The sequence below is a fragment of the Molossus molossus genome, unplaced genomic scaffold, assembly GCF_014108415.1.
Source record: "Molossus molossus isolate mMolMol1 unplaced genomic scaffold, mMolMol1.p scaffold_m16_p_18, whole genome shotgun sequence".
In the NCBI taxonomy this organism is placed as follows: Eukaryota; Metazoa; Chordata; class Mammalia; order Chiroptera; family Molossidae; genus Molossus; species Molossus molossus.
Window position 1 is genome coordinate 29,379,359 of NW_023425353.1, and position 12,352 is coordinate 29,391,710.

At 37.7% G+C, this 12,352-nt stretch overlaps 1 protein-coding gene across 4 annotated transcripts in view; it reads left to right on the top strand.

Moving 5' to 3' along the window:
* The window catches only part of TFDP2 (transcription factor Dp-2), a 143,293-nt gene that overhangs the window by 8,635 nt on the left and 122,306 nt on the right, over positions 1–12,352 (top strand). For all 4 annotated transcript variants that reach the window (XM_036267602.1, XM_036267598.1, XM_036267596.1 and 1 more), the window contains exon 3: positions 2,490–2,556. In XM_036267602.1, coding sequence (XP_036123495.1) covers positions 2,490–2,556 — 67 coding nt within the window. The remainder of the gene's footprint in view (positions 1–2,489; positions 2,557–12,352) is intronic.

A 12,352-nucleotide genomic window follows, 5' to 3' on the forward strand; every position in this document is an offset into this window, starting at 1 on the left:
ATTTCGTCTAGGATCTCTCTGAGTTTTTTGTATACATGTGAATTATCCGATTTTGCAGCTACAGATCACCTAGCTTGTGAATGGAAGAGCTCTGAATTTTTTTTCTTTTTGTTATGTTGATCTGAAACGTTAAATATGAGTGAAATTATAATGCTGTTATTGGGGAATATGGGTTGATCCTTAAAAATTGGGCGTGGATATATTTTATTCAACAGATTGTTATGACTGCTTATAGTTTGCAACACAGTGTTTGAATAGCCACCTAGAAAATTTTCTCAGGATCTAAATTAGATGAAAATTTTTACGTAAACTGAATTCACTTTTTTCTTTTACCCTGTGAAACATTATAGAAAGACCCTTCTTAAATAAAATAAGGAAAGAATAGCTAATATTGTAAATGTTTTTCCTAGCATTCATTTCTATTCTCAAACAATCTACTTTTTCTTTGAGTCTTTAAACTGTAAAGTCTTTATGGAAGTAGAAATTATTATATTTTTGAAGTTTTAGTAAATACACTTTGGTAGTATTTATATAAACTCTAAATATAAACACCTTCCCTCCATCTGTGAAACCAAAATTAGCAGACAGTATCAACTCACAATCGACCTTTATCTTCTTAGAATAAAACTTGTTGATTGTTACGGTGCAGGTGTACAGCTGCTTAAAAAGTTTCTGAATTCATTCCCTGCTTCACTCTGCAGAAGTTGGACATGAAGAGCAGGTGTTTAAACCTAACAGTAACCCAATAACTGTGAACGCTCGACTGTGAATGTGTGGTTTTAGTTGAGGTTTTTGCCGTTATCTTTATATAATAACAAAAGGAAAAACTGATGCTTTTGAAGTTATTGTAACACATGTACTAAACAGTCACATTGTATTAAGCATGGAATATATCCAAGGTTGTCTTGGCCTTCTTTTTTTACAGTAGACCACCAACAGAAGTTTTGTCTTTCTCTTCTTTTTATAGCAGAAGAGTTTAAAAGTTGAGGCATGTTAGTGGTGCCACAGTAAACTCTTGGCATTTACAAATTGAACATTTAACATTAGCACTTGTGAGCAACTCTGGAGATCCATGTAGTGGTAATTTGCAAATTTTGTTGCAAATGTTTTACTTTGCTATGAACAGAATACTTGTAAGAAGCTAGACAGAATTAAGTATCTACACCATTATCTACATAGAATTAAAAAGCTGTGTTTTAGATGACTTCACTCAGCTGGTGTCATAAAAATTTAATATTAGATGCTAGAAATAGGTTTGCATCAGAATTACTTTTCTATGATATGAATAATATGTAGAAATATTTCTGATAACATATCTCTTGACAAAAAACCTCACAGCTATTAGTAGAGCATTTGAATTACCAAATAAGGAAATAACTGGCCCTTATATTATGAAATTGTAAAGTATCAAATGAGTGCTTATTTAGAGTGTATAATGTTAAAGCAGTGGGTGGTTGAACAACGTAAGACAAGTGCAGAGATCCAAAGTTGTAACGCTGTGTGTGCTTTGAAATCCTTTCATTGTGATAGTACATTGAAAGGATATTTGAGGTACCTAATTAGCACTGATGTTTCATGATTACAAATCTACAAAGATTAAAACAATCATATAACAGTAGTAGTAGAACTGTTTATTGAATGCTTGCTTTGTGTCAAATTTTCCAAAATGGAGTTTTCCCCCTCCTGACTCTGTAATAAATTGTAGAGGCGTGGTTGATAATACTACCATATTCAGTTATTCAGTTCTGATTCCAAGTAGTCCAGTGGACAGCACATTAAATGAAATAGATAGTCTGAAGGTGAATTTATAGACACACATGCTATAGGTAGTCCCTCAAGTATCGCACTAGTAATGAGTTAACATGGATTGAGCACTTTGTGCCAAGCACTGTGCAATATGCTTTACATGAAATATCTTAATCTTTCTAACCACCTGCGTTGGTAAGTACTTCTAGCACCCTCCAATCTGCAGATAAGGAGACAAGTATAGAGAGCTTGTGTGACTTGACCACAGTCACACACATAGTAGGCTTGATGAGCCAGAGTAGAAACCTAAGCACCTTTGCATTGTGGTGTTATTATTATTATTTTTTGGGGGGGTAATTTTTTAAAATTTTTTATCCTCACCCGAGGACATTTTGCTATTTTTTGTTCAGATAGAGTAGGAGGGAGAGAGAGGAAGAGAGAGAGAGAGAGAAACATCGATGTGAAAGGGACACATCGAGTGGCTGCCTCCTGAATGATCCAATCAGGGCCGGGGACAAACTGTGACCGAGGTATGTGCCCTTAGCGGGAACTGAACCCAGGTCTCTCTGGACCGCAGGCCGACACTCTAACCGCTGAGCTAAACTGGCCAGGGCATAATTAATTCATTTTTATGTGGCTATATTAATATTTGATATGGACCTCTGATGGAAGGTATAAAATAGCTTATTAAGTGATCATATAATACTTTATATCTTCTTAACTTTTAAAATTATTTTGCTCAGGTTGGTTTGAGTTCCACAAATGCAGAATTAAGAGGATTTATCGATCAGAATCTCAGTCCAACAAAAGGTAAGGACAATTGCATAAAAATTTCCTGCTTGTTTTTAAAAAATGAAAAACTAGTTGTATTGCATTTGTTTTATAAAACTTGAAGGTACATGCATTACTTTATGTATAATAATATTTATATACTATTACTGTGTTGTTACCACACACCAAATAACTTGTATTATGTGAAAGTCAATGACCTCTAACAGGTGGAGAGAGTGAGTGTGTGACTTTTCTTTATCTCTTTCCTAAGAAGCCTCTAAGACGGCAGTTCTCAGCCTGTGGGTCATGACCCCTTTGGGGGTCGAATGACCCTTTCACAGGGGTTGCCTAAGACCATTGGAAAACACATATTTCCAATGGTGATCCATAACAGTAGCAAAATTACAGTTATGAAGTAGCAACAAAAATAATTTTATGGTTGGGGGTCACCACAACATGAGGAACTGTTTTCAATGGTCGCGGCATCAGGAAGGTTGAGAACCACTGCTCTAAGACCACACCTAATCAGTGATCCTATTACAATTTAAAGTAAGCCATTTTCTTCTTGATTTTCTTGTTTGAGAGCCCTTCTTAATGGTTTAACTTATAAGGCACTACAATAGAATGATTGTATTATAATTCTTGTGTCTAATATATGGCTTACTGGAGGAATACTTGTATCAGAAATCTGACCCACCAGTACAGGAACTTATGCAGGACACTGGTCATATCTTTCAATATGTGTACAAAGATAACATACTGAAATATTTCTGGTTAAGATTTTATGATGTCTGAAATTGGCTTCAAAATAGTCCACTGGGGGAAGAAGAGTAAAGTGCGTAGAATTATAGATACAAGTGTCTATGAGTTGATTAATTGTTTAAGTTGGGTGATAGCTATAAGTGGTTTTATTCTTTCTTTATCTCTTCCTTTGTCTATATTTGAAACTCTCCATTATAAAAGGTAGGAGCGCCCTGGCCGGTTTGGCTCAGCAGTTGGAGAGTCAGCCTGCGGACCAGAGAGTTCCAGGTTCAGTTCCCACTAGGCCCTGGTGGCTAAGGGCATGTACCAAAAAATAATAAATAATAAATAAATAAATAAAATAAAATAAAAAATAAAAATAAAGGTAGGAGCAAAATGTATGCCATTACAAACAAATAGCTATGAAAGAAACATCAACTTCCTCAGAGGGTTTATGTCTAAAGTGAGCTACATACTCAGGAGAGAAGGCTAGAGAAATCTGTATTTCAGTATTAAAAGGTATGACTTAATAAAACTGGTCTGGAGAATTACACTGAGAGTTTAAATATGTATTTTGAAGCAGTAAAAGAGATGTCAAGCCTCGATGCTTCTCAATTTCTCCCCCCAATTTTTTTTTTTTTTTTTGGTACATGCCTCTAGTGGGAACTGAACCCAGGTCTCTCTGGTCTGTAGGCTGACGCCTCCAACCGCTGACCAAACCAGCCAGGGCTCCCTCAAATTTTTTTACTGTGGTAAAATATACATATAAAATTTACCACTATTACATATATAGTTTAGTGATATTAAGTACATTCATATTGTACAATCATTGCCATCATCCATCTCCATAACTTTTTTTTTAAATACGTTTTTTATTGATTTTTTTAGAGAGAGAGGAAGGGAGAGAGAAATGGAAACATCATGTGAGAGAGAAACATCAGTTGGCTGCCTCCTGCCCAACCCCTACTGGGGATTGAGTCCAAAATCCAGTTATGTGCTCTGACTGGTAATCAAACCAGGACCTCTCAGTCCATGGGACGATGCTCAATCCACTGAGCCACATTGGTTGGGCTTCCTAACTCTTTATCTTGGCAAAACTAAAACTGTATATCCATTAAACAATTAACTCCACATTTCCACCCCTGGCAACCACCATTCTACTTTCTGTCTTTATGATTTTGACTTCTCTAATACCAAAAGTAGAATCATATAATATTTGTCTTTTTGGAACTGCCCTGTTTCAGTTAGCATAATGACTTCAAGGTTTATCCATGTAGCTTGTGTCAGAATTTCCTTCCTTTTTAAGGCTGAATACTATTCCATTGTATGTACATGCAGAGGTGGACAAAAGTAGGTTTACAGTTGTTCATATGGAAAATAATATAATAATAAGTAATAATACAAGAATAAGCTCTTTTGCATACTCATAACTGTAAACCTACTTTTGCCTACCCCATATAGTGGTCTCCACCTTATCCACAGTGTGGTTTCTGTTACCCACAGTCTGAAAATATTAAATAGAAAATTCTAGAAATAAACAATTCATAAGTGTTAAATTGCTCACTGTTCTGCGTAACATGATGGAATGTTACCCTGTCCCACCTGGGACGTGAATCATCCTGTGTCCAGCGTGTTTGCACTGTAGATGCTCCCTGCCCTTTAGTCACTTAGTAGCCATCTTGGTTATGGGGTCGACTGTCCCAGTGCTTGTGTTCATGTAACCCTTATTTTACTTGATAATGGCTCAAAAGTGCAAGAGTAGTGATTCTGGCAATCTGGATATGCCAAAGAGAAGCCACAAAGTATGTATAGGAAAAAACATGGTATACATAAGGCTCAGTATGATACACGGTTTCAGGCATTCACTGGGGTCTTGGAACATTTCCCCCTTGGATAAGGGGGACTACTATCCTACATTTTGCTTATCCATTCATCTGTTGCTGGACACATGGATTGGTTTATGTTTTAGCTGTTGTGAATAATGCTGTTGTGAACATGGGAGTACAACTATTTCCTCATTGCAGCATAGAGAATATAGTCAATAATATTATAATAACTATGTGTGTCAGATGGTTATGAGATTTATCAGGGTGATCACTTTGTGGGGTATATAAATGTCTAATCATTGTGTTGTATACCTGAAACTAATATAATATTGTATATCAACAGCAATTGAACAATAAAAAAATACTAAAAAATATATATCTCCTCAAGACCCTGCCTGCATTTTATTCTTTTGGGTATATACTTAGAAGTGGAATTATTAGGTCATTTAGTAATTCTATTTTTAATTTTTTGATGAATTGCCATTCCAATTTCCACAGCAGCTGTACCATTTTACATTCCCACCAACAGTGCTCAAGTGTTCCAATTTCTCCACGTCCTCACCAACACTTGTTATTTTCTCTTTTTGTTTTTTCCTTTTCTTTTTTTTATCCTCACCCGAGGATATTTTTCCATTTTTGTTTGGATACAGTGGGAGGGAGGGAGAGAGAGACGGAAACATCGAAGTAAAAGGGACACATCGAGTGGCTGCCTCCCACACGAGGGCAACCAGGGCGGGGGATGAACTGCAACCGAAGTATGTGCCCTTGACTGGAATCGAACCCGCGACTCATTGGTCCGCAGGTTGATGCTCTAACTACTTAGCCAAAATGGCCAGGGCTATTTTCTCTTCTTTTTAATAGTGGTCATCTTAGTGGGTGTGAGGTGGTCTTTCATTGTGGTTTTGATTTGCATTTCCCTAGTGATTAGTGATGTTAAGCATCTTTTCATGTTTATTGGTCATTTGTGTCTCTTCTTTAGAGAAATGTCTACTGAAGTCCTTTATATGATTTTTTTTTTTTTTAATCCTCACTCGAGGACATTTTTCCATTTTTTGTTCAGATAGAGTGGGAGGGAGAGAGAGGAAGAGAGAGAGAGAGAGAAATATCGACGTGAAGGGACACATCGAGTGGCTGCCACCCGCACGACCAACCAGGGCCGGGGACAAACTGCAACTGAGGTACGTGCCCTTAGCGGGAACCGAACCCAGGTCTCTCTGTACCGCAGGCCGATGCTCCAACCGCTGAGCCAAACCGGCCAGGGCCCTTTATATGATTTTTTAAAAAATTTTATTTATTGATTGGTTTTAGAGAGAGGAAGAAACAGACATCAATTTTTATTGTTCTGCTTCTTTATGCATTCATTGGTTGATTCTTTTTTTAAAAAAAATTCTTCTTTGTTGCTTTTAGAGAGAGAGGAAGGGAGAGGGAAAGATAGAAACATCGATGCGAGAGAATATCGATTGGCCGCCTCCTGCATGCCCCCCACTGGGATTGGGCCCACAACCTGGGCATGTGCCCTGACTGGGAATTGAACCAGAGACCTCTTGGTGCATGGTCGATGTTTAACCAGCGAGCCACACCGGCCGGGCTTGGTTCTTGTATGTGCCTTAACCAGGGATTGAACCTGCAACCTTGGTGTATCAGGATGGCACTCTAACCAACTGAGCTACCCCGTCAGGGGTATATGCTTCTTAATTTTTTGTCACATTATGGCATAAATAGGAATCGATAACGTTTATAGGATGCACTAGGGCTAAACAGACGAGGTGGATTGAGGTCAGAGGTAAGCTAGCCAGGAGCTCTGCTGCCCCAGTCTGACACTCCTGGCTGCCCCAAAGGCTGAGGGGATCAGTATCTTGGTAACCCATAGCCTATTCACAACACAAAGTTGGAAATCTCTGCTCTCACAAATTGTACTATTCAGGTCAGGAGAAAGAGCTAGGAACAACAAGCTTGGTAGATATGGAGAACTATGATACTAAGTCATGACACAGAGATAATGGAGTAATGTAATGATCTTGAAAATAAGGGAGAGGATTCTAAGACATAAAAGGGAAGTGTGACAGAAAAATAGCCTTCAAAAGATAGACGAAAAAGAAGAGAAGGAGGGTTTAGGTGAGGGAAGTTGTCTTTGATGGGAGACTAGGCATCTAAAGGGTAAAAAAGATAGTCATAAAGGTTAGCCATGAATGTATGTTAACAACAGTAAAGTTGAGAATTGTATTGGAAATAGATGTAGAAAAGTATTTTACTTAATTGAAATGATGATGTAACGATGACATAATAGAAAAATTTGAAAAGTAGTAAAAAAAATTCTAACACCTAACATAACCTTCTTGTTTTTATTATTTTTCATTCATTATTCATATATTTACATTTTATAGTTACAAAGCTAATATACATATAATTTTCTCTTTTGCTTTTTTGACCAAATGCAAAGAATACTTTTCTTATGCTGATGGTCTTCATAAATAGCATTTTTTTTGTTTGTTTAGATACAGTGGGAGGAAGAGAGAGAGAGAAACATCAACATGAAAGGGACACATCGAGTGGCTGCCTCCTGCACGACCCAACCAGGGCTGGGGACAAACTGCAACCGAGGTACATGCCCTTAGCGGGAACCGAACCCGGGTCTCTCTGGACTGCAGGCTGACGCTCTAACCACTGAGCCAAACCGGCAGGGCGCGTTTTTAATTTTTTGTTAATCCTCACCCAAGGATATTTTCCCATTGATTTTAGATAGAGTACAAGGGAGGGAGAGAGAGACAAACATCAGTGTGAGAGAGACACGTCGATTGGATGGACTGGGAATAGAACTGGAGACCCTTCAGGGCGTGGATTGATGCTCTAACTGCTGAGCCAAATGGACCAGGGCATAAACAGCATTTTAAAGTTTTATACTATTTCCCCGGGCTGGTTTTGCTCAGTGGTTAGAGCGTCAGCCTGCGGTCCAGAGAAACCCAGGTTCAGTTCCCGCTAGGGGCATGTATCTCGGTTGCAGTTTGTCCCAGGCCCTGGTTGGGTCGTGCGGGAAGCAGCCACTCAATGTGCCCCTTTCATGTCGATGTTTCTCTCTCTCTCTCTCTCTTTCTCTCTCTCCCTCCTACTCTATCTGAACAAAAAATGGAAAAATGTCCTTGGGTAAGGATAAAAAACAAATAAATAAAAAATAAAGCTTTATAGTTACTATTTTATTGTGTTTATCAATCATAATTTATTAAACATTTTTCATTTTCTTAAATCAATGGATATTTAAGTCTTTTTTGGTTGTTGGTTTTATATATATGATTTTATATATTTATATACATGATATATATAAACACACATATACGTAGACATCTATGTCTATGTATAGCTGTGATGTTGGTCATCACAATGAATATTTTTAGTCACAGTTTTTTGTTTCTTTTTATTTATTTTCTTAGGATACTCAGTACAATTACTGGGTCATTTTCCTGCTTAAAACCTTTTAAACAGCTTTCTATTTAAATTTGGATACAATGCCCAACTTCTTGCCTACAAAATCTACATTATGTCTCCACATATGTCTTCATCATTGTCTCTGCTGCTCGTATTTGTACCCACTATACTTCAGCCACACTGATATTTCTTTGGGGAAGCTGTTTGGCAATATCTACGAGGAAATTTAAAAATACTGATTTCCTTTGGCCATGGAGCTTTTAAGAGTCCACAATAGGGAAATAATCTTAAATATAAAATATAAACCATAATTTTTTTATGTTTGATTTTTAACATTTGACTGTGATATACGTAGATGTGGTTTTCTTTGTATTTATTCTGCTTGGGGCTCACTGAACTTCTAAAGTTATGTCTTTAAGAAAGTTTAAGAAATTTAAGAAAGTTTTGGCTATTAAATATGCAGATTTTTTTCTACCTCCTGTTTTATTCTCCTTTTGGAACTTCAATTGTGTGTATGTTACATATTTTGGTATTGCTCTGTGAGTCCTGAGGTTTTGTTCATTTTTTTCTCTCATCTTTATTTTCTCTGTGTTCTTCACACTGGAAATTTGCTATTAATCTAAATTCCAGTTGACTTACTTATTTTTCTGTTATCATCAGTCAGCTGTTAATTCTATCCAATGGATTTTTAATTTCAGATGTTGAGTTTTTCAGTTCTAGAATTTTTATTTGGTTTTACTGAGAATTCCTATCTTTTTATTGATTATTTTTCCTTTACCTTCTAAGTGTACTTATAATAGCTGCTCTAAAATTCTTCTCTTTTGGGCCCTGGCTGGTTTGGCTCAGAGGTTAGAGCGTCAGCCTGTGGTCTGGAGAGACCCGGGTTCAGTTCCCACTAAGGGCATGTACCCCAGTTGCAGTTTGTCCCTGGCCCTGGTTGGGTCATGTGGGTGGCAGCCACTCGATGTGTCCCTTTCATGTCGATGTTTCTCTTTCTCCCTCCCACTCTATTTGAACAAAAAATGGAAAAAATGTCCTCAGGTGAGGATAAAAAAAAAGAATAAAAAAATAAAATTCTTCTCTTTTGGTTCCAGTGTCTGAGTCATCAGAGGGTCAAAGCCACTGATTGCCTTTTCCCTTGAGAATGGATCATGTTCACCTATTTTTTATATGTCAAATAGTTTCAGATATATCTAGTACATTGTAAATATGTTGTAAAGACTGAATTTGTTTATATTCTCCCAAATAGTGTTGTTATTTATGTTTTTAGTGGACATTTAACTTTGTTGGACTCTGACTACAAACTCTGTCTTCCTTGTGATGGAATGGCAACTCAGATATTAATTTAGTTTAAAATTTGTTCTAGCCTTAGCTGTGATACTTGGTATCTGCCCCAGAAGTCAGTCAAAGATTTAGGCAGAATTTATTTTTTCCATTCATCTTCAGACAGAGTGGGAGGAAGAGGGAGGAAGAGAAAAGGAGAGAGAGAAACATTGGTGTGAGAGGACACATCGATGGTTGCCTCCCGCATGACCCCAACCAGGTACTGGGGATGAACCGCAATCAAGGTACGTGCCCTTGGTTGGAATCAAACCCACAAGTTATTGATCCGTGGGCCAACGCTCTACTGCTGAGCCAAACTGGCCAGGGCTGGGCCGAATTTATATACAGAATTTGGGATTTCCCCTAGCTGGTTCTTTCCTTCTCCCAATTTTCCTCCTTGTCTGTAATTATGTTTATCCCAAACTCTGCTATCTCATTCTTTAAGCCAGTAAGATTGTGTTTTTTTCTGTAGGAGTTTTAGCACCCTGCACAGCACAGACTGGTGCCTTCCCTGTAACTAAAAGCTATAGAAAGGAAACTCATCTGGCTAAACAAGTGTGGCTCTGTTGTCCCTCTCTTGATTTGAAATAGTTAGGTTTTATCCAGAATTTAGAGTTTTTATCTGTTAGCTGGCTAGTTCAATAGCAGCTAAGTGGTTATACCAGGAGCAGAACTAGAAAGTAATTAAAAATATATTTATTGTGTTACTATTTATCAGTAATAAATGAAGGCAGTTTATCTGACAATGAGGGAATGGATAATAATTTATAGTGTTTCAACTCAATGCAATATCATATAGCTATTAAAATATTTAGATACAGCTTATAATAATATGGGGGAAATGTTTAAAGTTTAAGGCAAAGTGAAAAAACAAAGTATAGAAATTCATAAATAGTGTGATAGTTGTCCTAGAATAGCCAAAGCAACCTTGAAAAAGGAGAAAAAAAGTTGGAGGACATACTTCCTGATTTCAAAATTATTATAAAGCTATAGTTATAAAGACTGTGTTACTGCTATAGGGGTAAATAGATAGATCAGTGGGATAGTATTAAAAGTCCAGAAATAGCTCCGGCTGGTTTGGCTCAGCGGTTAGAGCATTGGCCCGAGGTCCAGAGAGACCAGGGTTTGGTTCCCACTAAGGGCACGTATCTCAGCTGAGGTTTGTCCCCGGCCCTGGTTGGGTCATGCAGTGGCAGCCACTCGATGTGTCCCTTTCACGTCGATGTTTCTCTCTCTCTCCATCCCTCCCACTCTATCTGAACAAGAAATGAAAAAATGTCCTCGGGTGAGGATAATAAATAAATAAATAAATAAATAAATAAATAATAATAACAATAAAAGTCTAGAAATAAACCATCACATTTATGGTCAGTTGATTTAAAAAATTTTTAAGAACGATTAGAGAGAGAAAAACAACCATTTGTTGTCCCATGCATTTATGCATTAATTGATCGGTTCTTGTATGTGCCCTCCCAGAGATGGAACCCTCAACCTTGGTGTATCGGGATGACACTCTAACCACCTTAGCTAGCTGGCTAGGGCTTATGGTCAGTTGATTTTTGACACGGATGCCATGACAATCCATTGGGAGAAGAATAGTTTTTTCAAAAACTGGTGCTGGGACAAGTGGATATCCACTTGTAAAACAGTAAGTTGGACCCCTCTCTCTCACTATATACAAAAATTAACTCAGATTGGATCAAAGACCAAAATGTAAGGACTAAAACTATGAAACTCGTAGAAGAAAACATAGGCACAAATCTTTAATGGTTTTTTAGATAAGATACCAAAAGTAAAGTAACAAAAACAAAAATAAATTGGACTTCATCAAAATTCATTACTTTTGTGCTTTAGAGGACACTGTACAAGTCAGCTTGGACTCTCTCAGCAAAATGCCATATACCGGGTGGCTTAAACAATGGGAATTTGTTTCTCTTCTGTTCTGGAGGACGGGAAATCTAAGATTAAGATGCTGCCCACTTTGGTTCCTAGTGAGAGCTCTGAGTGGCCTATGGACTACTACCTTCTTGCTGTGTCCTCAAGTGGAGACAGTATGAGAGAGCAAACTCTCTAGTGTCTCATTCATTCATTCATTCATTCCATTTATATCTGTATGGTCTCATGGATATTTAGATTACACTCTGAGTTAAAGTCCAATATTACTTTATTTTACTTAAATTATTAAAACTGTGCCCTGGCTGGTTTGGCTCAGTGGATAGAGTGTCAGCCCGTGGACCAATGAGACCTGGGTTCAATTCTGCCCAAGGGCACATACCTCAGTTGCAGTTTGTCCCCGGCCCTGGTTGGGGTCGCGCAGGAGGCAACCAGTTGATCTGTCTCTCGCATCAATGTTTCTCTCTCTCTCTTTCTCTCTCTCTCTCTTCCTCTCTCCCTCCCTCCTAATCTGTCTAAAGATAAATGGAAAAATCTCCTTGGGTAAGGATAAAAAAAAATTATTACAACTGTGGCCATTGGGAGCTTTCATTTGGTGTGCCCTTCGATATATCCCTTTCATTGTGGAGTGA